Raw genomic sequence first — 27,824 nt, 5'->3', positions numbered from 1 at the left:
TGAATTATAACATTGAAACAAACTTTGTGTATGTTGTTAAACATCTATTAATCTACTTAAGATTGTGTTCATTTTGAGTTTGGCTGTTTTCAATTTTAACACTGATGAAAACAAACTGAATAAAAAAAGGTTGTAGAGAGAATTCGGAGCTATCGTTTGGTTGATATTTTTAAAAAAAAAATGGAAAATAACTTATTTTAATTTTACCTAATTAATTTTCTATATATTATAGAGAAAGGTGAAATATAACATTGAAAAAAACTTTGTGTTCCAAAGGTTAGATTTTGTTAAACGTAATATTAATCTACTTAAGATTGTGTCGTTTATTTTGAGTTTGATTGGTTTCAATTTTAACTAAAAAGGTGGTTTTCTGCCATATATGAAGCATTCAGTTTTTGCTTCTTCTTAATTAATGTTTTGCTTTGCTTTACAAAAGCAAGTTTTGGATACGACACCACCACTATGTACGATATGAAGAAAATAAATGGGGCTGCTCAAGTACATCTGAGACACTGGTTAGTCCCTTCACTGCATCACTTTCTTGTTTCTGCTCCATGCATGCATGTCCCCATAATTTAACAGTTTTAGGTCTTTAGTTACAACAATACTAAACCATTTTCAAAAAATATTAATTAAAAACTAACAAAATACATTTTTTGTCTCTTAATTCTTAAATGTTTTCCTCTCTTTTTCTTCCAAAACGTAACATTCTTGCTAAACATGTTTTAGTTTTGTTGTAAAACAAAGAAAATACGTAACTCCTTTTACATTACAAAAACATGCAAGTAGAACAAAAGAAGATTGTCAGTATTACCAAAACAACGAGTGGTTGAATATCCACTCCCACAATATCAATACACTAGACACAAGCTTATAGACAATTTCCCCCAATCAACTGTAGTCGATTAAACTTATAATATTATCGGATCACTAAACAATAACCAGTTAACTCATTTTAATCAAAGGAGTCCTTTGAAAATTTAGTTCAGAGCTGAATAACGATCCTCGAGCACCATGGTTTAACTTTAACATTAAATCAAGACAACTGGCACAGTAATTACTGATTTACAGTCTTGTAATTGGATGAACAGAGACAGAGGAAATGAATACGATGTGGTGCATTTTCTTCTTCAACGATGGCTGTTGTCATGTGAAAATTATTTTTTGCTAAATACATTTACAGTCCTGATGTTATAAAATGTTACAAATACGGATCCATTGTCCCTGTTTCTTTTCAATTAGGTTATGCACATAACTGAAACCGAAAAATCGTAAGTAATCCAGAATTGACTCATTTTGATAAACACATCACATGCCACATGGTTTGTGTTTGTTTCCAAAAGTAACAAAATTTTAGGATTGGCTTGACTTTATTTTAAAACAGATTTTAATCATATCTTAAAACCATGTTCTTTTAACATGTATAAATTTCTTCTTTTGACATTAATTTTTTATAAGGTTTTTAGCTATTATGTATATAATTGTCAAACTCACAAATATCTTCTTCATATATATATATATATATATATATATATATATATATATATATATATATATATATATATATATATATATATATATATATATATATATATATATACACCAAAATGATGACAAAATTATAAGCTGAGGATTAAGGACATCTACAATGCATTGTTTAAGCAATCCTAATTGACATTCAATTCATTAAACATAACCATTATATAGAGTTTAATAGTTTTTGAACTCTTCAATGAAAAAAAAAATATTGAATTTATGTTCTATTGAATTTTATAGAATCGGAGAAAATTTTTGGTAAAAACATATGGAGAATAGAATGATGATGTGACAATTTAAAAGTCTAACAAGTTGAATACATTAATGTGAATATATGAGAAGTTGTGATATATAAATTGTTTATTGTTAAAAAAACTTGGCATGTGTTTAATGATTATTTATGCTTGTTGAAGGATACGAGAAAATATATCAAGAATAACAAATGAACAGTTGGATGTTGCACATTCTCATGAATTTATGGTCGGAGATACAACCATCGGTAAACAATTTCAGAATTGACATATGGAAAGCAATGAACACTGTTAATGAATAATATACAAGCTTCCAATGCATGAAGTACAAACAAGCCTACTTGGAAACCATAAACATGGACCTTAGTGTAGTGTAAAACACCTGCATCAAAAGTAGTCCATGACGATGATGTTACACCATCGTGACATGGGCCACCCATGTGTGAAAATGTGATCAAAAGTTGTTCCTTTTTCAATCACCCTCATCCTCATCCTCAAATCAATCATCCAATCAATTTCACTTTCCATTTCTATTTCTACATGCATGGTAAACCCTTTTTTCTGTTTCAATGCTAAAAACACCAAACCAATACTTGCACCTTATGCATCACAAGTTGTATCCTATGAAAACGCCAAACCTACATACACCTTTTGCCACAACGTACTTGTATCCTATGCATCACAAGTTGTACCTTGCTTACAATTTTCGTATTGGGGTTTGTACCTTTTACTAAAATAAACCAAACAATCCAATTCACTTTCCGTAAAGCCTTTTTAACAATACCATGTATATCAACCTGTACCTTATGCATTACTGACTTGTATCTTATGAATCAAAACTTGCATCTTTTAACCTATGCATTCAAAGTTATACCTATATACAAAAGAAAAGGCCCAACCTTCAAGAACTACCTTTTCCCCCTTTCGAGACATGGGGCAACAAAACAAGATCTTTGCACTGGCCCTCCCTCTACATTGACTTGTACATCATGCAATAAAAGATGGACATCAGTACTAAAAAAAGGTCAAAACTTCAATCTCTCTCACTATCTTTTATAATCCACCCAATTGCATGGAAAAAAGGTCAAACCCCATATGAAAGTAACAAAAAAAAAAAAAGACGATAAACATAAAGTTGCGAAAGAAAGAATCACATATTATAGGCGTCTTAACTTAAATCTTTATGTCATAATAAATAAAACCAAACCCATCACCCCCAATCATCCCCCCACAATTACAAACTTATACCCAAAAAAAAAAAAAAAAAAAAACCATTTCTCCTTATGTACATCACCCCCAAAAATTACACAAGGAAAAATATTTAAACCACAAAACCAAAATCAACCATCCTAACCCCCTTATCTTTCACCATTTATACCCTCTCAACCCCCAATCTTAAACATACCCCCATTTTTATTTATTGCTTTACATAAAAAAGCACGAAAATATCAACACCCAAAATCGCGCTTCCTTGCTTCCTACCCCCCATCGAAAAACAAAATGTCAACACTTTTGACTTTACCTTGGTTTAGGCTGCGAATGCGATGATGCAAATGACCAAACAGGACGAACCACTCTCTGACCCTGACCCGAACCAAGGCTGCTGCCCAAAAGAGAAGCTTGAGATCGAGTCAACATCTCAAGCATTGATGGGGTTTGATACGCTTGAACAAGGCTCGAGCCATCTGTCGAGTCACCACGAGCCGTGGCTCGTTGCCATGAGTGTGAGCTTAGCCCTGACAATATATAAGCCCTTCCAGATGCTTCATACATGTGTCTGCTGGCCATTCGTTCCTGCATTTCCTTGAGCTCAGCATCCAGACCCATACACAACCGGTCCCCAGACTTACCCGACACCGTTTCAGACAAAACCCGCCTGCACTTCTCAAGGGTACAAATGGCATTTGACAAATCACCTTCTTCAGCTGCAGCTCGAGCTTGTACCATGGCTTCAGCCGCTTGTAACCTATTCTTTTGTCTATCAACTTCAATCGATACCACAACCTGTTCACCAACCTTTTCGGTTCTTTCAATCCTGACATCTTCACTCTCTAAGTTGACCGTCTCTTTGGTCAACGGATCCGTGTAATGGCATCCAACTTTTAACAAACAAGTCTCGTTTAAAGTCGACTCTGTCGGGATGTTGACCGAAACAAGAAAATCCCGTTCTTCATCAGCGTATAAATCCCCAACATCAATACATCCCGATTTCCCATCTGCCATTAACTCGTTCTTGTAGCTTCCAGCTTTTAAAGATCCGAGAACAACATTAGGGTTCACACTTTCAATCGTCACTTTCGCACCTTTCACCACAACACTCAAAAGTCCACCAATACATTGAGCAAAAGCATCTTGAATCACACCTTCCGTTTCAATAAACGAAAACGTCCCACCGGAAAACTCCGAGATCGAGTGCATCGAAGAAGCATCGTGATCCGTTCCAAACCCAAACGCATGGACCGGAATCTTGATTCCGGAGTTTTCAATAGACCTCGGAACAAGTAATTCATAGGTCAATTGGTTTTTCCGGCCACCGGAATTGGAATTTCCGTTTACAGTATAAGTGTCTTGTCCATCTGATAACAGGATTATACTCGCAACCGGGTTGTTCTCCCTTCGATCTTCCATAACTTTCGCCCCTTTTCTTAAACCTTCAGCAATATTGGTCCCGCCATTAGCCACCAATGAGTTGACAGCTTGGAGAGCCTGTTGCTTCCCGGAATCCGACATTTTCCGGAGGGGGAAGAGGCGGCGGGCGGAGGAGGAGAACGCGATCACCGCCAGTCTATCGGCGGGCCCGAGATTCTGTATCACAAAACCCATGGCCCGTTTCAGAAGAGCAAGTTTTGTTCCCGCCATGCTACCACTGATGTCAAGAACAGTGACGAGATCAACCGGGGCCCGTGGGGTCTGGTTAACTTGACTAAAGGTGGGACCTTGACTTTGACCTTGGTTTGATTTAACCCCTGAAACAGAAGCTGGAGCTTTGAGGTGGATCAAAACTGTGAAATCATCAACAGAAGTAAACTGAGGAACTGATGGAACCTCGGTGTATGTTTTGACTGATACCCTTTTTAACAAAGACTTGTCTGAATCTGAGCAGGTTTTATTTGAATGTTTAAGGTTTAACGGTTCATCATCGTTGAAAACGGGTGGTTCGGGGCCCGGGAAAATCGGGGAGGTGGTGGTGACGTGGCGGGGGCTGTTTGGGCGGAGTAAGGTCATCACTGGATTGTCTTGTGACCAATTTACAGGGTTTATTCTTGTTCTTCCTAATGGAGGGCCGGAATTTGTGGGACCCAGTAATGGAATTGCTTTCCATTTTGCTCTGCAAACAGGGCAAATGTGATTCCCATGTTTCACATTTGAAGCAATACACTGGAAATGGAATGAATGTGAACATTCTGCTGTGAAAATGGCTTGTCCTTCTCCTCGTTTCATTGAAGCTAAACATATTGTGCAAGTTTTCTGTCATAAAACAACATATATATATATATACTATTAGTGAATCAAAATATAATGAGAATCAGATAATTATCCTTTTGAGTTTCAAAAATTTAATCACAAAACTAAACAATTTCATACCAATTTCGACATTAAAAAGCATGTTGTTTGACATTTAAAAGTCAAAACAAGACTCAGTTTAGCAGCTACAAGACAATATGCAAGACAACAAAGAGGAACACAAACAACAACTACAACCCAAAACCAAGAAAAAAGTGGATTATAAGATGTCAAAGAAGACAGATGTTTGGTTGTGTTTGGATTTTTTTTTTTTCATCTTTCTTGATTCATGTATTTGATTACAAGGTTTATGAGTCCCAGAAGCTGATAGTCAACAAATGAGGCCAACCACAAGTCTAAATATTTACTTTTTCATAAAGAGGAATCATATCATATAGTGAAAAGGAAATGTAAAGCAGGAATAGTTGCTAAATTAGTTAATTTATTAAGCAAAAATCTTTTAGGTGCCATGAGAGCGATTTGTAATCGAATCAGCATATCACAAGTTTATATTGGCAAAGTCGACACTAAATAATATAACAAAAAATAAAATCTTGGAAAGCTGGATAGCATCAAAAGAACCCATTAGCATACAAATATGTTCCTCTTTAACTGGAGCATATCCCTCAAAAAATGCATTTTTTTTTCAAGTGTTCACACATAAAAATATTAAAAGCTTCACAAGAGTTCTATCAAGCATGACGCAATCAAATTCGAAAAATTAGGGTGCTCTAATTTTTGTTTTCTGGGTCCTTTTACGAAGTCGTTTTTTATTATTTGCTGGTTTAAAACGATGATGGAACCCAAGGAACGAAAAACAAATGAGTGATCACAAGAAATTAAGGATTGACCTTCAAACTCACAAAGGGAAGGGAGAAATTAGTAATATCGATATTTAAAACATGCGTTTGAGAAAAAAAAAAAATCATAATATTCTCGTTTCCTGTGTATTAGTGCTCCACTGTAGATTTATTTAGGGGAATAAAGCAAAATTCAACAAGGAAAGCTTAGAGTTTAAAGCAATGGAAGCATAAGATCTAAACCCAGAAAATTAAATTAAATTATTTTTTATCATTAGATTTCATTTTCACCTTTTTCCCCCTTGATTTTGGTCCTCTTTTGGAAGATAATTTGACTTAATTTTATTCTCCTCTTTTTAATCAAAAAAACAGAGAAAAAAACAAAAACTGCCACCAAGAAAAATAAAGGAAAAAACAGGATAATCAAATTTCTGATAGATAATAAAAAAATCCAAGATTCGATGGTCAAATGTTTAACCATAAATTAAATATATAAGCAATAAAATAAACCTTAGAAGATCTGTTGAAGCTTTTAGACAATCGTAAACTGGGAGACGCCGGTCGAGTAGCAGAGCCACTCATGCTCCACCCCGCCGGAGAGGGAGACAACAAGGCTGCATCGGAAAACCCATCGGAATGCGGCGGGGAATCGTCTGCATCAGCCGTGGGCACATAAACACATAAATTAGACGCCAAAGCCATCTTCACTTTCCTCCATTTACTTCCCATTCTCTCACCAAAAAAAAAAAACTTCAGGAAAACAGATCTCGGTGTGGGTATTGAGCAAAAGGAGATGAATCGGACAACGGGATGTGGGTTTTGAAGAATAATTGAAGAGAGTAGATGGCTGGCACGAATACCGAGGAGGGTTTTTAGAGAGAGAAATAAGCGAAAGGAAGGGATGAGGGAAGAAAGATGGGGGTTTCTACAGTTAATGATGATGGGTAGGTTGTAGATTCAGCGTTTACTCTTGCTACTGGCGGCCATTAATTGAACTTCCGTGGAGTAGAGAGAGAGAGAGATGAACGCTCTTCTCTTTCTCTTTCTCTTTCACTTTCTTTTTCTGGTTTTTTTTTTTGGAGGAGCTTGTTGACCTTTGATGAGTTTTTTGGTTTTGTATCTCAGAGAGAGGAGTCTAGTCACTGGTGAGTGCTGCGGCTGTTTACTTTTATACTCTCAAGCGGTCTACATTTATATGATATTTATAAATTAAAAACAAAAAAAAAAAAAAAAAAAAAAACAAAATTAACAATAATTTTTATTTTATTTTGAGATTTTCTAATACATGTCGTACAATTAGCGCGTTATAAAGTAACTACTAAAACTATGCTTTATTCAGTTTTGGTGGTTACGTAGGCAGTAGGGTGCCTACGTGGCAAGGTCAACTACGTATGAACACCGACAGAGGTGCGCGTAGGTGCATTGTGGCGTAGTATATACCACAGTCGAAGATAAGGAATGAAAGCGAGAGAGAGTGTGTAAACAGTTCTTTTTGATAGTTTGGACTTTCAAAAAAAAAAATTAAATTTTAAATTTTAAATAACAACTTTTATATATATATATATATATATATATATATATATATATATATATATATATATATATATATATATATATATATATATGGTTAGGTTCATGTGAAACGATCTAATTTGTGACACCACGAGACGCATTTTGTATTTTATTTTATTTTTTTATTTTTGTTAGTTAATTCAAGTTCCGAAAATAATATTTAAAAAAAAGAATTTTTGTATTTTTCCATTTATTTTGCATTTTAAAATTATTTTTTAAAATATGTACAGTGTAATATTCTAATAGAATATTTTACGTATTTTTCAAAAAAACCGGGATTTTTATTTTTTTTTAGTTAATTCAAGTTCCGAAAATAATATTTAAAAAAAGAATTTTTAGATTTTTCTATTTATTTTGCATTTTAAAATTATTTTTTAGAATACGTCAGTGTAATATTCTATTAGATATTTCACGTATTTTTCAAAAAAACGAGATTTTTTTTAGTTAATTCAAGTTCCGAAAATAATATTTAAAAAAATAATTTTTGGATTTTTCCATTTATTTTGCATTTTAAAATTATTTTTAGATTTGGTCTCACAGTCTCACAAAATTGAAATGGTCTCAAATGAATCCAAACATATATATATATATATATATATATATATATATACACACACACACACTACACTTTCACTCTTCATTTTACACTTCTAAATAATAAAAAATATATACTCCTACTTTCTTTCACTTTTGTTCAAAAAAATGGATCCAAACCAAAATACTCCACTCACTCCAAACACCTCAAACACTCCAAGTGATTATCAATCATATATGAGATTGTTGAATTCTCCGATCCAACAACAACCTTTATTCACTAACCTTCCATACAACCCACAATTCCTCCAGCAACAACAACCACAACAACAATTTACTCAACTTCAATTTATTCCCCAATTCCAATGTTTTAAACAACAAGTTTCTCCACAACTCCAAACACAATTATCTCAAGTCCCATTAACTTATTCCCAAACTGTCAACCTCGACAACGATGATGAACTGGTCCAAGAAACACCACAACCATCTCAAATAAGGAAACCAAAAGGAAAAGGGAAAAAGAAAGCAATGGCTTCGAACGAAGAAAGATAAGAAGCTTTAGCAAAAGCTTGGATTTTCATATCCCATGACTCGAGAAGAGGCAACACGCAATCTAGAGAAAGTTTTAGGAATCGTGTTTTAAACCACTTTAACGCGCTACTTGGAAGGAAAACGGATCGGCCGTACGACATGGTCAACGGAAAATGGCGTGATCTTCGTGCGATTTGCACAAAGTTTAATGGCATATGTGAAAATCTAAAAATATGCAAAAGTAGTTCTAACAATTTCAACATTTTATCAACAGCGTGCTACCAATTCAAAGTGGTCAACAATTGTAAACCATTTGGTCACCAAAAAGCATGGGAAGTGTGTCGTCAATGTCCAAAATAGGTCCTTAATCCAGAGACATCGCATTCAGACTCGACCACTGGCTCCAACAAAAGAACAAAAACTTCTGAATCCGACGCGGCTTTTGGGCTAGACCTTAATGATGACGTCGATGTTGCCGAGGGAGAGGGTCCACCTGAAGTCCAACTCCATCGACCACCGGGAAGGGACAAAGCAAAACGGGCGGCGTCTTCAAGCGGGAAAGCAATCGCAACTAGCTACAACGGGCTTGTGGAATCCATAGATAAAACTTAAAGTTTTTTAGAAAAAAAATATATCAATCAACGGAGGAATCTCGTTGCCAAAAACTCACTCTTACCGATCTTCAAATCATAAACACGAAACCTCAATCGGATCTCGACCCTGAAAATCTCGCGACATTTCTGAAAATCCAACAATGTGTCCATGTGCTAAATACGACGATTAGATTATAATATTTATGTTTTAGTTGTTGTGTTTTTTTAAGTAATTTAGGATAAATAAGTAATTTATGATTTTTTTTAAGTATTTTAGGAAAATAAGTAACTTAGGATTTTTTTTTTTTTAATATTTTAGGATTTAAAGTTGTGTGTTTTAAAATTAATGCAATGTATTTTAATTTAATATTTTTAATGTGTGTTTTATTTGAATTATTTTTTAATTTAATCTAATATTATCAAAAAATATCAAAAAAAGGAAAAAATTGATGTGGAGTGGTAATAATTTCCAAGGGTTAGTGAGTTGGTAGTGGATTTGTATTGAAGGTGATATGATGTTGATGTAGCACCACTTTTTAAGTATGTTAGGTGTGACTATACCCCTTAACCTAAGGGAGTAATGGTATGAACATTAATTGAAGTGTTGATTATGAGTAATATCACCATAAATATTAATTACTTATAACATTACTTATAATTAATGTATTTTACATTTAATTATGCTAATATTTTTTTTAATTAATACTTCAATTAATGTTTCTTATATTAACCTTAGGGATCATATTAAAAAATCTATTTTATTTTTAATAGGATGCATTAAACAATTAGGGAGACGGTAGAGCAAAACCAAATTACAAATTCCAAGCATTAAAACAATAGATACATCCATCAAACCAATTAATAAGACTCAACGATGGTGTATGTTTGATTCATTTGTACGCCACCAACTGAATATTATCGGTCGTTCTAAAATGAGAGCATCTATTTCTATTGAACACCAAAGCATTGTGAGCCTTACAAATTATCCAATTCAAAAACTAAAATAAAGTCGATCTAAGTTTGTTCCTTTGTCTTCCTTTTGAGGCTTTCAAAATATAAACCAACTCCAATATGCTTGTGGAAATAAATGCATTTCACGAATCCATGTCATAAATCAATTCCAAATGACAACGGAGAACTCACATTGCAAAACAAAAAAAAAAAGTTGTTCAACATCCTCCTAATTACCTTTACAAAAAGGACACATAGTAAAATTAAGTTAATACCTCTCTTCACGAGATCAATAGCCATTTATGTAATACCTATAAAAACATGTCAAATTAAAACTTTTTCAACACATTAAAAAAAAACCATTTAACCATTACGTAATTTGTTTTCAAAGTAAAAATCGTCAGAGTATCCCAGTTTCCAATCATAAAATATAGCGGCAGTAGGAGCGGTACGATAATGCATTCTCCTTCCCTCAATGACCAGAAGTACCTGAAACAACAAACTAAAACTGTAAGCCCGAAGCTTAGTGAGCTACCCCAAAATACCAACGTCATACCAATATAACCATAACATATAACAAATACAGAACAACATGCATAATGAGCCTTCAGCCTGACTTGACCGCCTCGTTGGACCTACAGCCTATCTGAACCGCTCCCGAGCCTTCGGTATGATTGGACTGCCTCGTAGGGCATATAGCCTATCCGAACCGCTCGTCGAATATGTCAGCCTACCGCACAAAGCAGGATTGCCTCAACTCAACCCCCAATCAAGCAAATATATACACATAAATATCATACGCTAGCTCATATCATATAACAGTCAAACCGATCTAACAGGTCACTAATCATAGCAACATCCCAAAAATTGGGATACATACCTAATCGGTTACTAACATAGCATCATTCTATAATCAGGACACTGACCTAACCAGGTCACTACATAAGCACATCACCATCCTAACTACGTAAACCAATAACATATCATGCCATAATCTGGATACAATCATAAAGGGTCGGCCTTGATGCCTTAGACCCTACTGATAGTGAGGATAACTCACCTTGCAACTGTCGACTCGTAAGATAAGCTTAAACTCTCAGATCACTGCCACAAACTCCACCACCTATATTCATTGTAAAACCATACTTGTAAATTTCCAACTTCCCAAAACGTCCCCAGAAGACCACTGGTCAACCCTTAGTCAAAGTCAAAGTCAACTATCAAGGTCAGCAGTCCATGTTGACCTCAACTCGTCGAGTACCCTCAACTACTCGCCGAGTTCCTTGCATAACTCACCAACTCGTCAAGTCACTAGAGTGACTCGTCGAGTTCCTAAGGTTTGCAACCGTAAACTCCTTGGTCGACTCATCAAGTTTCCCTTGCAAATTTCCAAGTTCATATATGTCCAAAAGTTAGGAAAACCTCATCCGACTCGTCGAGTCACTCATCAGACTCGCCGAGCCCACAACAATCTTCATTGGACTCGCCGAGGCGACCATGCCACTCGTTGAGTCCCTTCATGCCTTCATCCATACAGATGCTTTTTAAACCATGCAAATGCTCCATATTGTAGATCCAGCTTCCTAAGGCATGCTTATCACGTAAAGTTTGCAAACTTTACGTGCATGCAAAGCTCTAAAGCCTTAAAATGACAAAACTAAGGAAATTAGGGTTTCACCCTGCAGCTCCTACTTGTCGAGTCCCTCCTTGGACTCGGCGAGTAGGTCACTTAAACACGTGAACCAACCCGCTGCTACTCGACGATTCCAGCAATCATCTCGTCAAGTAGACCTTGAAATCAAAAAGATCTTATAAGAAAAGAAATCAATACCTGGGAATCGGGGCATTACAAATTTAAAGCTTATTTAATAATAATAATCAAACTAAACAGTTAACTTTAATACGCACCCAACTTACCCATTTAAAACCATGAACACAGCTGTTAAGATCCAACTTATTCACCATTAGAAATCTTAATAAGCTAACTAAAAACAAACCTAAAACATCTGTCTTTTAAAACCATTTGTCCGGAGCAGTGGACAAACATGTACCTATCAGTATCAAAACTAAACATTTCAACTCTTTGGTCTCCATGTCTTTATGAGGCAGTCTATTCCAATTCCCCTGAAAAATAACCTCATCAACTCTCGTAAACCTCTATGAGACATTGGAGTTTTTATTTCTCTCAAGCATGTATACTTTAGTAAAGACTATTTACCACTTGTCTTTCAAAGAGTGAGTAAGAATTTCATCCATCATCTTCCTATAAAAATTATCATGAAGAGATAAATCTCATTCCTCAAGTTCCTTATTAATTTGATATATAGAAAGCCAAGTTCATAGGATGCCACGTTTCGCTAACGGTTCACCATCAATACAATTAATTTTATAAGTTGTCTCAATACATGAGGACTAAAGGGAATTATCTTCAACTTTTAATCTCCATCTCTATTTCAAAAGAAAAGAAAAGTTCATTGATCTAAGACTCCCCACTCCAATACCCTCAACGTTACAAGAAACCAAATGCATTTTCCTATTATTCTATAATGGGTATTTGTTATATTGAACAACTCCAGGGTCGCTTATGAAGTTTATGATCCATGTAGCTTCCTTGGATGCTTCACTTGAAGCTATATATTCAGCCTCACATGTAGAGTCTGCCACTATTTCCTATTTTAAACTTTTCCATGTCACTACACCTCCATTCAATGCGAATACCCATCCAGTATGTGACTTTGAATCATCTCTATCTATTTAGAAACCTGTGTCACTATACCACTTAACAACATACTCTTGTTCTCCACCATAAACCAGTAACATGTCTTTTGTATTTCTCAAATACTTTGGAATGTTCTTAATAGTCGTCCATGACTTAGTCCCCAATTTTCATGATATCAACTCACCATGTTTAGGGTGTATAACACATTAGTATGAGTACATAACGTACATGATCGATCCTATAGTCGAACCATATGGGACTCGACTCATTCTCTAATGTTCATCAATAGAACTAAGATATTGAGTCTTACTCAATTTCACGTTATGATGCATTGGATCAATGTCTTACCTGGAATTTTTCATATTGAATATTTCAGCACTTTATCCACACACACACACACACACACTGTAGCACCTGGTTCCTGGTATGTGAGTTTTGCCTAAGTACTTTGTGTTTTTGGCCGTGGACTCAGCGAGTTGTAGGCCCGACTCGCCGAGTAGAGACGAGACTTTGGGGCGCGGTTAAGATGGCGATTCGACGAGTCCATATTATAGACTCGGTGAGTCCGCGTTGTCTGATGAAACCCTAATTTCCAAGGGTTTGCACCCTATTTTAACAACCATTTGCGCCCCAACTCCGCCCCATTCACCCCCCAGAATCTCTCCATACGTTCTAGCTCTTGTTCTTGTGAGTTTGAGGTATTTTAGTGTGTGTTCTTGAAGATTTTGAGAAGGAAGTGGAGTAGATCAAGAGGAAGGGAAGGAAGCCAAGCATCTTAGTGTTCTCTCAATGATTTCTTTGAGGTAAAACTCGTTTTCCCCTTGTCTGTATGCTTATTACTCCATTAAAGTCTTCCTTGAGCCCTTCCCCAAGCTTGTATGTGCATTATATTTCGTAATAAGTTGATTGGCCTCTAGATCTAGGCATGGTTGAGCTCCAGGAGCTCAGATCTACTACCTTTATGGACCCATGTTGCATGAAGACCTTAGATCTACTCTTTTGGTGCATTTTGAACCCTAAAACCCTCATGGATGAATATTTACACGTAAAGTTGGAAACTTTACATGTTATTCATGCCCTAGGAACCCAGATCTATGAATGGAATGGACTAGATTCGAGCAAAATCCCGTATATGGCTCTTGCATGAAGCAGACTCGGCGAGTCGCTCATCTGACTCGGTGAGTCTAGTCGCGAGTCTCCAAGATTGTCCCCTTTTAGCTGTGTCGAGTTGTGTAGTGAGTCCAGGGTGGACTCGGTGAGTTGGAAGCCAAAACTCACCCATAATGGAACTCGGCGAGTCGCTGCCCAGACTCGGCGAGTTCAAGGTAATCTCCTTAGATCAAGATCAGACTTGGCGAGTTGTTCATACAACTCGGTGAGTCGCAACATAAGTGTTCATCGGATGAAGATGAACTCGTCAAGTTGTTCATACAACTCGGCGAGTAGGATGAAGGACTTGAACATCAGTTTGGATGGAGAACTCGTCGAGTCAACACCTAACTCGACGAGTAGAAACAGAATCCAGGTCAGTAAATTGGACAGGGACTCAGCGAGTTGGCGAGCCAACTCGGCGAGTCGGGTCAACTGAAAGTTGACTCTGACTTTGACTTAGGGCATGATCAGGGGTAAAATTGTCTTTTTACCCAAAGAGCAGTTAGCAGTATTTGATTGAGTATGTTGTGGGAATTACAGCCGGAGGATTTCCGGAGCAGCAGCAGCAGCAGTAGACAATCAGTTCCTGATCAGATCAGCAGCTACTCCAAGGTGAGTTGCCTTCCAGTAGCGGTGGGTCTAAGGCCACAATGCCGACACACCAGTAGGAGATGTATGATAGATGAATGTCTTTGTGATATCATCTAGGTTTGCTACTACTTGATATGTTATATGCTAGCATGATATGTTGTATGTGATAGTAGTAGAGTTCGGTTATTAGGATCGAAGGGTAGTCAGACACCCCAGATATGTCTGATATTATGTTTGTGTTATGATATGTTGTATGTGATAGTAGTAGAGTTCGGTTGTTAGGACCGAAGGGTAGTCAGACACCCCAGATATGTCTGATATTATGTTTGTGTTATGATATATGTGATGGTAGTAGTAGGGGTGAAATAGTCCCCGAGGTTCGGTTGTTAGGACCGCAGGGTAGTCAGCACCCCAGAATAGCTCAACATGGGTAGGTCAGCGCCCCAGAATGGCTTGACACGGGTAGGACGGCACCCCAGAATGGCCGCACGGGTAGTCGGCACCCCAGAATGGTCGTACCGGGTAGTCAGGCACCCCAGAATAGCCTGACAGTATGTATATTATGTATTGTATGGTATGTGGTACGATGGGGGAACTCACTAAGCTTTGTGCTTACAGTTTACAATTTTGGTTTCAGGTACCTCTTCATCAAAGGGGAAGGAGCTGGCACAGTAGCGGCACATCATGCACACACACTGGTTTCCGCATCTATTAGATTTCTCTGGGATTTATACTCTGATATTTCGATTGGTTGTATGATTTGGCTTTTAGACATGGTTTACGTTGTGATGTAGTTTGATCAAACAATGTTTTTAATTTTTAACGTTTTCTAAAGTAATGTTTAAAAAAAAAACGAAATTTTTGGACGTGAAAATTGGGTCGTTACACACACACACACACACACATATATATATATATATATATATATATATATATATATATATATATATATATATATATATATATATATACTCTGACTAAGTCTTATTAAACGTTTTGATCTATCCTGGTAGATACTTATACCAAGTATTTATGATGTTTCCTCTAAGTCTTTCATATCGAAACATTTCCCGAGCCAAGTTTTTACATTTTCCATATAAAAAACATTGTTTCCTACGAGTGCATGTCATCAACATACAACACTATGAATACAACGATACTCCCATTAACATTGGCATATACATAGGACTCTCACAAACTTCTAGTAAAGCCATATTCTTTGACTTTCTCATGGAAGCAAAAATTCCAACTAGGCGATGCTTGTTTAAGTCCGTAAATAGACCTTTCAAGCTTACACATTCTATTTGGATACTTGGCATGTTCAAACCCTACAGGTTGTGTCATTTACACATACTTTAAAAATTTCCCATCAAGTAAAGTTGCTTTAACATCCATTATTCATATCTCATAATCATGATAGACAACTATGACAAGAAGTATCATATTAGACTTTATCTTGGCTATTGGTGAGAAAGTTTCATTATAATCAATTCCTTAAGTATATGTGAAACCTTTTGGCATTAGTATAGCCTTAAATGTATGTACATTCTCATCAATGTTAGTCTTCTTTTTGAAGACCCATTTGTAACTTCTTGTATTAAAAAATGGTTTTAGCAGTTTAAAGAAAATAAATGTTATACTAGTTTGTTTTCTTATAACATTCATATCTTTTGCATACAAACTTCGTTTTGGGCATTCTTTATATTTTCATAAATAGATGAGCATATACTACAAGACTAGAGTATCTGTTTCGCTAAAAAACGCTTAATACGACATTTTAATTTTTTCAAACATATTAACTATGGTTATAATTTGTGCTTTGCGTTCAACATTCTCCACAATGGGAAGTAAGATACCATATGTATCTTATTTTAATTGTAACGACACTATTTAGTTTTCAAGATATGTGTTAAAGCTTAATAGGGCAAATTATAAGGAAATTAGTGGTGAATTGATTGTTTACAATTTTTAGACCTAAATTCAGGGATGTCACCCAAAATAGGTAGAAACCGCGACGATAATTCTCCATCAATCATTTCGTTAAAACCACAACCGCCAAACTCATTTACTTAGTCGTGACATGTTCGCATGCAACGAACATCCATGAAAAATAATACGGGCTCGATGAAATAATTATGTACGACGAATGTTCATGGAACATCATTTTAATGAGTTTTTCTTATATTTTTATATTTTTATATTTTTTATTATTTTTTATTTTTTTTAGATATTTAAAAAATGGTTTTTATAACAATATACTTTATTTTTCAATTTTTATAATTGTTTTTCGTTTTTCTATTTTTCTTTTCATTTTTTTGTTTTATATTAAAAAAAATTATAAACTTTTTTGGATTAATATATACTCAGTTTTTCATTATTTTTTTGACTTTTTTTTTGTTTTTATATTATTTTTGTTATTTTTTGTTTTATTTTTAATGTATTACTACGCCATTGAAGTTTCTTGAATTTCTTTTTGATTTTTTTTCACCTTTTTTAATTAAATATTGATTTTGATGCTTAACAATTTCAAAAAGGTTCGAACCATAAAGATATTATGCATTATACTATTTTGATCATATTATTCTTGGATCACGAATATTTGAATCATATTATTTTTGACCATAAAATTATTGATCATATCATTTTGAATAGTTAGATCATATCATTTTGTGAATCATATATTTTAAATTATAATATATTAAAGTAAATAAAGTTTTTTTTTTCAATACAATATTGGGAACGTTATATTTTTTATTGAATCATTTAATTATGAATCATAAAATATAATAATGAAGGATTATAAAATATTTTTAGATCATAAGCATATTAAATCATAATAATTAGAATCATGCATATTTTGAATCATCTTTGAATCATATTATTTTTAACATTTTTTTAATGTTTAATATTTAAAAATCAAGTTTGGTTATTAAAAACCTTATTTAAAAATAAAAAATACTGTAAAACTATTAGTATAGTGAGTTGAAGTATTCATTAAATTTCTTTAATTTTTGGAGAATTTTTTTCTATTTTTTAAATATTATAAATTAAAAAAAATGTTTTTTTTTCAAAATTTTTATGATTGTGCTTATTTTCTAAAGAAATAAATTTTAAGAACTTTGGTTTTTTCAGAATTTGTTTTCAAATAAAAAAAATTTATTAGTTATAACCGAAATTAAAAAAAATAAAAAATAAAAAAATAATAAATAAATAAAAAACGCTTAATATATGAGTGACACGTGCCTTTGAAGCGTTAGATGATTTGTCCCATGATTTTTGGTTGATTTTTTTTTGCATTTACGTTTATAACATTTGTACGTTTACCCTTCATTGAATATTATCAACTTTTCTTGATATTCACAAAAATGCCACAAATTTTTCAAAATGACCAGTTTTTTAGATAGTCCTTGGGAACCTCTCAACCTTTTATCTATCATTGTTTGCTGCCCCATTAGGAATAATAGAAGAATTAGAAATGATTCAAAGGCAATTTCTTTGGAGGGGTGGATCGGAGAAGGCGGCATTACATTGGGTTTCATGGGACAAGTTGAAGGCTCAAAAAAAGTAGGAGGGGCGGGTTTGGGTTCTTTAAGGAACTTAAACTTGGCTCTACTAGCAAAATGGTGGTGGAAGTTCAAAACAAGCCCTCAACCTCTTTGAGTCCGAATTATTAAGGGTATTCATAATCATACTAAACGACCATGGTATTGTTTTTCAAAGAGAAAGGCAAGCAGGGTATGGTCAAGTATTGATAGGGTAAAAAATGGTCTTTGGAAACTAAACATGGGGGTGAAGGATATTTTATACTCTAATGATGGGGGAACGACATGGAGATCCGAATTTGTGGTTGATGGGAATTTTAGCGTGGCGAAACTCCGGAGTCGATTGGATAGAGCATCACATCCAATCAATGATGGGGACTTCTGGTGGCTAAATTCAGCCTCTAAAAAAGTGGTGAGCTTTATATGGCGGGAGAAGCAGGGACGGATACCTTCGGCAGAGGCATTACAAAAGAGAAACATTCCCGTCTCCTCCATATTATGTGGGCTGTGCAGGAACAAAGAGGAGTCGGTAGACCACATCCTCACCTCATGTACCTTGGCGAGAGATACGATAAATATGGTGTTAAATTGGTGTGACATTCCCGTCAATGAGTTTACAGGAGTAAATGAAGTGCTTGCCTTCGCCCGTAATTGGGGCCATTGTCCTAAAAAGAAAGAGTTGTTGGCTTGTATATTATATGGAACATTGTGGAGCCTTTGGAAGGATAGAAATGATCGACTATTCAGAGGTGTGATTTCGAAACCGGCCAAGATTGTGGACACTATTAGGGCTGCTGTATTCACTTGGAGGAAATGTAGCAAGAAACGAGGGGAATGTGATGATTGGGTTAAGTGGTGTATGTCACCATTAAGTTGTTCATAATTGGTGTCCCTCTTTTTGTTATATGTTTTATATGTGTCTGTACTTTCGGTCCCTAGCTCCTTGCTAGGGTCTTTTTTTTAATATATTTGCCGGTTCAAAAAAAAATATTATCCATTAAATTTCTCCCTCTTAAGGGTAATATTTGTGATCGTAGTACCAAATTTTGAGTTTCTCTCTCTCTCTCTCTCTCTCTCTCAATATATATATATATATTAAACAATTTAATATTTATGATTTAACCACATTATCTTTAATTAACTTTTAATTAATTAATTTTTAAATCGATAATTACCAGATTCATATAAGTTAAACATATTTATCTTTCTAATTCAATTATCCGGTTCTAAATAGATTAATACTATAAATTAAACTATAGGTAAATCTCAAATTCGAAAAACTAGCTAAAAATCTGAATTCGAAAAAACCAGCCGGGAAGCGTTGTGCCTACCAGTAGCGCGACGCGTCTTGCGATTATGCAGGTTTCTTTGATTTTTTGTGAGTTTTAATTTCTAGTGCTCATAATTAAAGCCTAATGGTTATGATATTACTTATGGGTTTTATATTAAAAAATACACTAGATTTAGGCAACGAAAATATTCAAATATATCTCCAAGTGTAAATACTCCCTAAGGTTTTACTATAATGGGAACATACTTTCAAAGGTATGAAAATAAACTAACAAAAATGTGGAATACCAACCTTAAAAGTATAATAGTAGTATAAACTCGAGTCCACTTGAAGATCACTAACACTTGTGTTGCTTCTTGGAAGTTCTAGCACCCAAAATAGGAATGTCTCTAATGGCTCACACCAAAAAAACAAAAACTATAATACTTTTAGAGAGAGATAGAGAGAAGAGAGGTAATAATCGAGTTTCTTTGCCTTTCAGGAGGTTGTATGTAGGACAAAAATATGAAGACCTAAAAGGGTCTTTATATAACTATGATGATAACCAGATAACCCTGATTTGAATCAATTAAACATTAAGATTAATCACGATTCAAATCCTTACCTTATCTGTTACTTGGATTCATTTTGGAAACCCCTCAAAACCGTCAACAGGTTCCAAAATGTTCTCATTGCTTAATTATTACACAATCAACATTCAATACTTGCACCTCCATATTGATTATGTTTAATCTCAAATTAATTCTTATTAATTTTCATTAACTCTTAATTAAATTCTAATTAGTTTCTAATTGATTTATTAATTTGTAATACACCAATTAACTAATTATCCTACTCTCTTAATTATTTCTAACTGTTTAGCTCTCTAGGGCAACCTAAAAAGCACATCGTTATTATTCCTAAAGTTATAACAACTAGTTATGACAATAGACACCTATTTCCAACGGGAGCGATGATAGGCCATAAGAGGCCATAAGTCTACAGGTGATGAGGGATCTTGTGGTATGCGTTGTATGTGTTGCAGTGTATGTGTATTGGAATGTATGGTGTATTGGGCAATTCACCAAGATTTGTGCTTATGTGTTAAGATTAAATGTTTTTAGGTTGTTGTATTGATAAAAGAAAAGGTGTGACTTGCAATACACACATTTATAGTTGTTATGTTTTTGGATTTCCACAAACTTTGACTTATGTTTATTACTTGATTTATGATGTTGGAAACAATTTGATACTTGTTATATTTTATGAAAAATGGTTTTGGGTTGTTTACTTATATTTTAAAAATAAAATTTTGGTTGAAAAAGTTGGGATGTTACATGAGGATAATGATTTTGACACAAAAGAACAAACAAATGTAGGTGAAACTGCCAATAAACACTTTTTTTAAAAGAGAATCGGATGCTCTTTTATACAGTATGCAACACGCTCAGACAAACCTTTATGATATCGTTGATGTAGTTGAACTCATGAGTATGTGTCACACCCCAAAACCTGAACGGCGGAATCGTTCAGGGGTGGAGGACGTCATGTATAATATCACAACAATGCAAAGTAGTAAACAAGCAACAACATCATCCATTGCATTAATAATATAATTTCATACAAGTATGTTCTGTCAAGTTATATAGACACCAAAAAGTACATCAAAATAAAAGAGGGGTCTTGAACAAGCTCCATCTTCTCAAAAACCTGGCACCGGTACCTGTCTACTGGTGACCTGAGAATACAAGTTATTTTGAAAGCGAGTATCAGCTTTAAAGCTGGTGAGATCATAAGTATATTAGTGTCTGAGTTTGTATGAAAGCATTTGTAAGATGTTTGTAATATGTAATGTATAAGTTTTGTAAACTTTATATTTGTTTGAACATTCCTAGAAAACCCTATGTTTCCTACTAAAAGTAGCCTTCTACCAAGGCATCTAGTAACTGTGTGTGTCTCTTGTAAGAGTGTGTATTTTCCCAAATCCGACTATCATTAACCAAAAATATAGTTTTTACATTACCGTGCATCGTGTGAATGTTCACGAAGTGAATATAATGGGAAAAATATTATAGTACTATAGTGTTGTATTAAGTAACTATTGTTGTACTAACTACCTTAAAACAACTGTTATTTAAAGTACCATGTGATCGGCCTGTACCCTGCTACCGACTCAACAGTAAAACGACGATGTAAGACGCCGTAAGAAATGACATTTGGCACCCATAGACTTGCAAGTCCCACTGTAGCGAGCAACAAGGTGTAGGATAGTCAATCCAAGATAGATCTATACGCAAACTCATACGCTCACCAATTAAGGAGATTCTGGATACAAAAACGATCATGGCAGGTAGTGCCATGACCCGTTTAATGGCTCACATAACTGAATGTAAAGTATATTTAATGTATGTGCTAGCTGTATTGTGTGCTCTTTCTCTATCTAGCATGTATGTTTGTTTCTCATCACTATGTATTATGTTTGTTTCTCATCACTATGTATTATGTTTGTTTCTCATCATTATAAGTTATGACTCATGTATGAACTGAGTCTTTGTATGATTTATTGTTCTAGTATTAATATTAGTAAAACCCTAAACTACGCCTATTGTAGTTTACTAGTAATATAACTTGTACGTATAAACATGGAAGTATACCCCTGCTACCAAGGGTATTGAATTTACTGGAATAACCTTTATGACTATATATGTACACATGATATATAACTAATAGTTAAACGGCCTTCGGACGGATACCCGATATCCTACGAGACCACATCCCAACGGGGAAAAGGAAATAAGGCGGGTTAGCCTTCCTAAGTCCTTCAAACATTACTTATATAACTATACATATCTAGGCATGCAATTGACAATATAAAAGTATAAAAGAAGTTTCGTAAAGCATTTGATATGTAAAAAGAGTTTTTAAGACAATTTGAAGTAAAATAGTTTAGTAAAACAGTTTGAAAGTAAAAGTTTCACTTGTTGATAGTTATTAATCACATGTGATTGAGATAATAGCTATAGTAACTTTACTTGTATTCCCCCCATAAAAGCATTTAAAAACATTTAAACCATTGATTAAGGGGTATGAACTCACTTGTAGTGAGTGATACAGATGAACTGAAGATGTAGGATTGCTAGGTATCAAGTGAAGTCTTGAACACACTCTATGATCCTAGTTAACATATAATATCACATATATGTATCCAAATAGTCTTTAAACAACTAATAAATAAAGTTAAGACACCCTAGGACATGCTAAACACCTTATACAGGTGTTATAAGTCCCAATGATTACATATAAGTGTTGTAGGGTAAGGCTAGTGTGTTTGGGGTTCAAGGAAAACTCCATTAGGGAGTTTACGGTTTTGTGGCCACAAACAAAAGAGTTTACGTAAACTCTTGAGTTTACTGCCGTAAGCTCACACACTTTTGACTATTTGTTGCTTGAAGCCTTAAAAGTCCCTAGAAGCTTTTCTACTTGATGTATCTGACTAAGGAAGGAACTAGGGCACCATTTCACTCCTATTTGGAATTTACGGTTTCTAAACCATTTTCCTTTGAGTTTACTACCGTAAACTCATAAGGTTTATGGTATTTTAGGCGTTTTCAAGTCCTTAGTTCATCAAAGAATGGATCCATGTTAGTTACTAAGGCATAGGAAGGAAATTGGGTCATTTATACATGCTTTGGGGTGTTTACGGTTTTGGGAACTCCCCAAACCGTAGACACATATAAATGGGATATTTTTGTGCCTTTTTATGTGATAAACATGTCAAAGAAGGATCTAGACATGTCTCCAAGGCATTGTGAAGGACTAAGTCACCCTAAGGCACCCTTTGGCACCTTAACTTGGTGTTTACGGTTTTGGGAGCTTCCCAAACCGTGAACACCTTGTTCTTGGGACATTTCCTCGATGTAAAGATGCATAAAAAGCTTTATAAGACTCTAGGATAGAGGTACTTACTATATGGAAGCTTGAAATGAGCTAAAAGTCCAAGAACACTAGTGTGTGTTATTGGTGTTCTTATTGTTGTGGAAATCTAATCAAAACATGAAATTTGATGGATTAAAGGATGTAAAATCACTAGTTGTTATGATATAACAACAAATCAAGCCAAGAAGTACTTACGTTTTCAGGAAATTGGGTGAAAGACGGGATGGTAGTTGAGAGTGTTTGGAGTTTGCTCTTGAGTTTGCAAGTAAGAAATGAGGTATTTTGGGGAGTAAACTCATGCTTAAGGCATGAGTTTACGGTTTTGAAAGAATTTACGGCCCAAACATAAAAGTTTGGCCGTGAATTCCTTAACTACGTGGTACTTGCGGTTTTGGAATTTCAAGACTCGAGACGACACTTCCTTTCACCCGTTCGTTTAAAGAATAATTATTAAAATAATCAAACGAACTTTAAATTTTATCAAAACAAATAAAAATGAACTTGACTTATAATTTGGAATGGTTGACTTTAGGGTTTGACCGAATGAAAATTTCGGGTTGTCACATCATCCCCCCGTTAAAGGAAATTTTGTCCCGAAATTAAAGTTTAAGCAATTAAGATATTACAAATAACTAAGTAAAAATATGAGGATATTTCAGTTTCATCTGATCCTCTCGCTCCCAAGTGAATTCAGGTCCCCGCTTGGCGTTCCAGCGAACCTTCACTATCGGGATACGGCTTTGTTTCGTTTGCTTGACCTCTCAGTCCATGATCTCTACTGGTTCTTCCACGAAGTTGAGGCTCTCGTTGATCTCGATCTCGTCGAGTGGGATTACAATAGTCTCTTCGTACAGACTCTTTTGAAAGTTCGATACGTGGAAGGTAGAATGTATGTTACTGAGTTCGCGCGGTAAGTTAAGTTTGTAAGCTACAGGGCCGATTCTTGTGAGAATCTCGAAAGGCCCAATGTACCTTGGATTTAGCTTTCCACGCTTTCCGAAGCGTATCAAGCCCTTCCATGGTGAGACCTTCAATAGAACACGGTCACCCACCCAGAATTCCAACGGTTTCCTACGTTTATCAGCGTAGCTTTTTTGTCGGTCTCTGGAGGCTTTCAATCGTTCACGGATCTGAATGATCTTCTCCGTCGTTTCCCGTATGATCTCCGGACATGTGAGAGTGCTGTCAGGAACTCGTCCTTTAGCTAATTGGCTATCACCCACCTCAGCCCACCACATAGGGGATCTGCACTTTCGGCAATAGAGGGCCTCGAATGGAGCAACCTTTATGCTCGTGTGATAACTGTTATTGTAGGAAAATTCGATAAGGGGTAAATGAGTATCCCATGCTTTCCCAAAGTCGATCACATAGGCTCGCAACATATCTTCCAAGGTTTGGATACTTCTCTCACTTTGCCCATCTGTCTGTGGATGGTAGGTTGTACTCATATCCAGCCTAGTTACTAAGGAACTTTGTAGCGACTGCCAGAACCTCAAAGTGAATCTACTATCTCTGTCCGACATAATGGATAAGGGAACACCATGCAGTCGTACAATCTCCCTAATGTAAGTTCTTATAAGTTTCTCCATCTTGTTTGTTTCTTTGATCGACAGGAAGTGTGCATACTTGGTCATTCTATCGGCGATGACCCATATGGTATCAAGTCCACCCGTTGTCTTGGGCAACTTGGTTGTGAAATCCATAGTAATCCGCTCCCACTTCCATTCCGGTATCTCTGACTGTTGTAGTAGACCGGAGGGTTCTGGTATTCAACCTTGACCTTGGCGCAAGTAAGGAATTTACTCACGAAGGTAGCTATCTCTGATTTCATGTTAGGCCACCAGTATAACCTTTTAAGATCCAAATACATCTTATCTAAACCTGGGTGTACGGAATAACGAGTGTTGTGTGCCTTGTTCATGACCAGGTCTCTGAAACCACCGTGTTTCGGGGTCCAGATCCGGTCCATGAAATAATAAGCTCCGCCACCCTTAACCTCCAAGTTCTTATCCATCCCTCTCAGGGATTCACCCGCCACATTTTCAGGCTTCAAAGCGTCGAGCTGAGCTGCCTTAATTTGTGTGGATAAGTGTGAATGGATAGTCATAGTCAATGATTTGACTCCGCGACCAGAATATTCTTTCCGACTTAGGGCGTCAGCTACTACATTGTATTTACCCGGATGATAACGAATTCCGCATTCATAGTCACTGAGTATCTCGACCCACCGTCATTGTCTCATGTTGAGCTCCTTTTGGTCGAATATGCGTTGTAAGCTTTTGTGGTATGTAAAGATAGTGCTTTTCGTACCGTACAAGTAATGTCTCCAACTCTTCAGAGCAAACACAATTGCTCTCAGTTCAAGATCGTGGGTCGTGTAATTGACCTCATGTGTCTTCAGTTGTCTCGAGGCATAGGCGATGACCTTACCTCGTTGCATCAGAACACATCCGAGTCCTTGATTCGACGCATCGCAATAGATGATGAAGTCTTCTATTCCTTCGGGAAGGGATAGTATTGGCACGGTGCACAAGGATCGTTTGAGCGTTTGGAATGCTCTTTCCTGCTTCTCTTCCCAGTCAAAGGCCACGCCCTTCTGGGTCAGTGTCGTAAGAGGTTTCGCTATGCGGGAGAAGTTCTGAATGAATCTGCGTTAGTAGCCAGCGAGGCCTAGAAATTGATGAATTTTTGTAGGCGCCTTCGGTGCTGACCAGTTCTCAATGGCTTTGATTTTGGAAGGGTTCACGTGTATTCCCTCTTCGCTAACCACGTGCCCTAAAAATTCGACTCGTCAAATCTAAAATTCGTATTTCGATAACATCGAGTAGAGCTTCTCCTAACGTAATGTTTCGAGGACTTGTCGCAGATGTTGACTATGCTCCTCCTTACTACGAGAGTAGATAAGTATGTCATCGATGAAGACGATGATGAATTGATCCAAGTAAGGACGAAACACCCGATTCATTAAGTCCATGAATACTGCGGGTGCGTTTGTTAATCCGAACGGCATCACTACGAATTCGTAGTGCCCATAACGAGTTCGGAAGGCTGTCTTCGGAACATCCTCCCTTAGCAATCGTAGTTGGTGATATCTGGATCTTAAGTCGATTTTTGAAAAGAAGTTCGCCCCTTGAAGTTGATCAAATAAGTCGTCGATTCGAGGCAACAGATAACGATTTTTTACTGTAAGTTTGTTGAGTCTATGAACCTACAACTCTCTCCCGTGAACACCTTAAAACTAATTTTATCAAACTTGAAATTGAAAGTGATGAGTCTATTATGGCCTACATACAACATGCAAAAGGATATGCTAATTCCATAGCCTCAATTGGTGAACCAGTATGTGAGAAACATCTAGTTATGACAATTCTAGCCGACTTATCATCTCGTACAAAACTAAATATCTTAGTTGCCACTCTTACTGATCGTGATATTGCCATTCACATCGACAATATTCAAGATCTTCTTATAGATCATGAATTTGTTAATGGGAGATCCAAACTATACATAAATCAAGCATATAATGTCCACACCACTGCACCCATATCAAAGAACCCACCAGCTAACCAAGTAGTTATCAATCTAAACTATAATAAGTCGATAGCTCAAGAAAATGCCTTAGTCCTAAATCTAGTGTCGGCATTCACACTGCCACAGGCCTTATACGATAATCAAAATAGTCGTGGTGGCAACCCAATTTTACGTTCATAATAACGTATACTTTAAATTTTATGCTCATTTTTTGTTGTGAAGGATTTGTTCACTCGAACTACCCTCCTCATCGGTTCAAGCAATAATGGGCTCTATACGCTCAAAATTTCTCACCCTAGTCAATAAAGCCAACCATTTTCTCTTCTGAACATCCCTCCTCTGATATGTGGCACTAATGCTTAGGACATCCTCGTCCTTAATTACTTCAGTATATGATTAATTATTTTTCTCTTCTATTGTCAGATAAAACTTTGAATCAGTTATGTACTACCTATCAACATGGCAGATCTTCCAAATGACATTTGTATGTTTCTATTTTAAAAAATAAACATGTTTTGGATTTAATTTTTAATGATTTGTACAAAGCTGCACCATGTCTATTTCTTGGTGGTCTTCGGTACTTTGTTCCTTTTGTGGATGATTTTTCTCGTTACACGTGGTTGTACCCTATGGCTTGTAAATCAGACATCTTTGAACTATATACACAATTTATTACCATGGTTGAACGTCATTTTAATTCCAAAGTGAAAACCATTAAAACCGATTAGGGAGGTGAGTATCGCAATCTCTCCACCCATTTTACAAATATGGGAATCATCCACAGTGTCTCGTGTCCACATACTCATGAAAA

The 27,824-nt window shown here is 35.7% G+C and overlaps 2 protein-coding genes across 2 annotated transcripts; one reads left to right on the top strand and one right to left on the bottom strand.

Annotated features, from left to right (window-relative positions):
• Positions 1–2,922: 2,922 nt before the first annotated feature.
• LOC145032772 (E3 ubiquitin-protein ligase WAV3-like) lies at positions 2,923–7,252 on the bottom strand. Its single transcript, XM_078981691.1, has 2 exons — positions 6,602–7,252; positions 2,923–5,255 (listed from the first exon to the last, which is right to left on the bottom strand). The coding sequence occupies exons 1-2, from the start codon at positions 6,818–6,820 to the stop codon at positions 3,306–3,308; spliced, it is 2,169 nt and encodes a 722-aa protein (XP_078837817.1). The 5' UTR covers positions 6,821–7,252; the 3' UTR covers positions 2,923–3,305.
• An 11,265-nt stretch (positions 7,253–18,517) lies between these two features.
• Positions 18,518–19,159, top strand: LOC145030382 (uncharacterized). Its single transcript, XM_078978759.1, has one exon. It carries the CDS (start codon positions 18,518–18,520, stop codon positions 19,157–19,159), a length of 642 nt encoding a protein of 213 aa, XP_078834885.1.
• Positions 19,160–27,824: the final 8,665 nt, after the last annotated feature.

The sequence above is a fragment of the Lactuca saligna genome, chromosome 2 (genome assembly GCF_052625555.1).
Source record: "Lactuca saligna cultivar CGN05327 chromosome 2, ASM5262555v1, whole genome shotgun sequence".
Classification (NCBI taxonomy): domain Eukaryota; kingdom Viridiplantae; phylum Streptophyta; class Magnoliopsida; order Asterales; family Asteraceae; genus Lactuca; species Lactuca saligna.
Note: the sequence above shows the minus strand (reverse complement) of the source record. Positions and strands in the feature narration are given on the sequence as shown.

Bases quoted from the DNA above. Each gene is read 5' to 3' on its own strand.
- LOC145032772 (XM_078981691.1), bottom strand. From the start codon at position 6,820: ATGGGAAGTAAATGGAGGAAAGTGAAGATGGCTTTGGCGTCTAATTTA. The intron at 5,256-6,601 runs GTTTATTTTATT...GTTTTATGACAG, and splicing joins GCTTCAACAGATCTTCTAAG to AAAACTTGCACAATATGTTT.
- LOC145030382 (XM_078978759.1), top strand. From the start codon at position 18,518: ATGGGGGTGAAGGATATTTTATACTCTAATGATGGGGGAACGACATGG.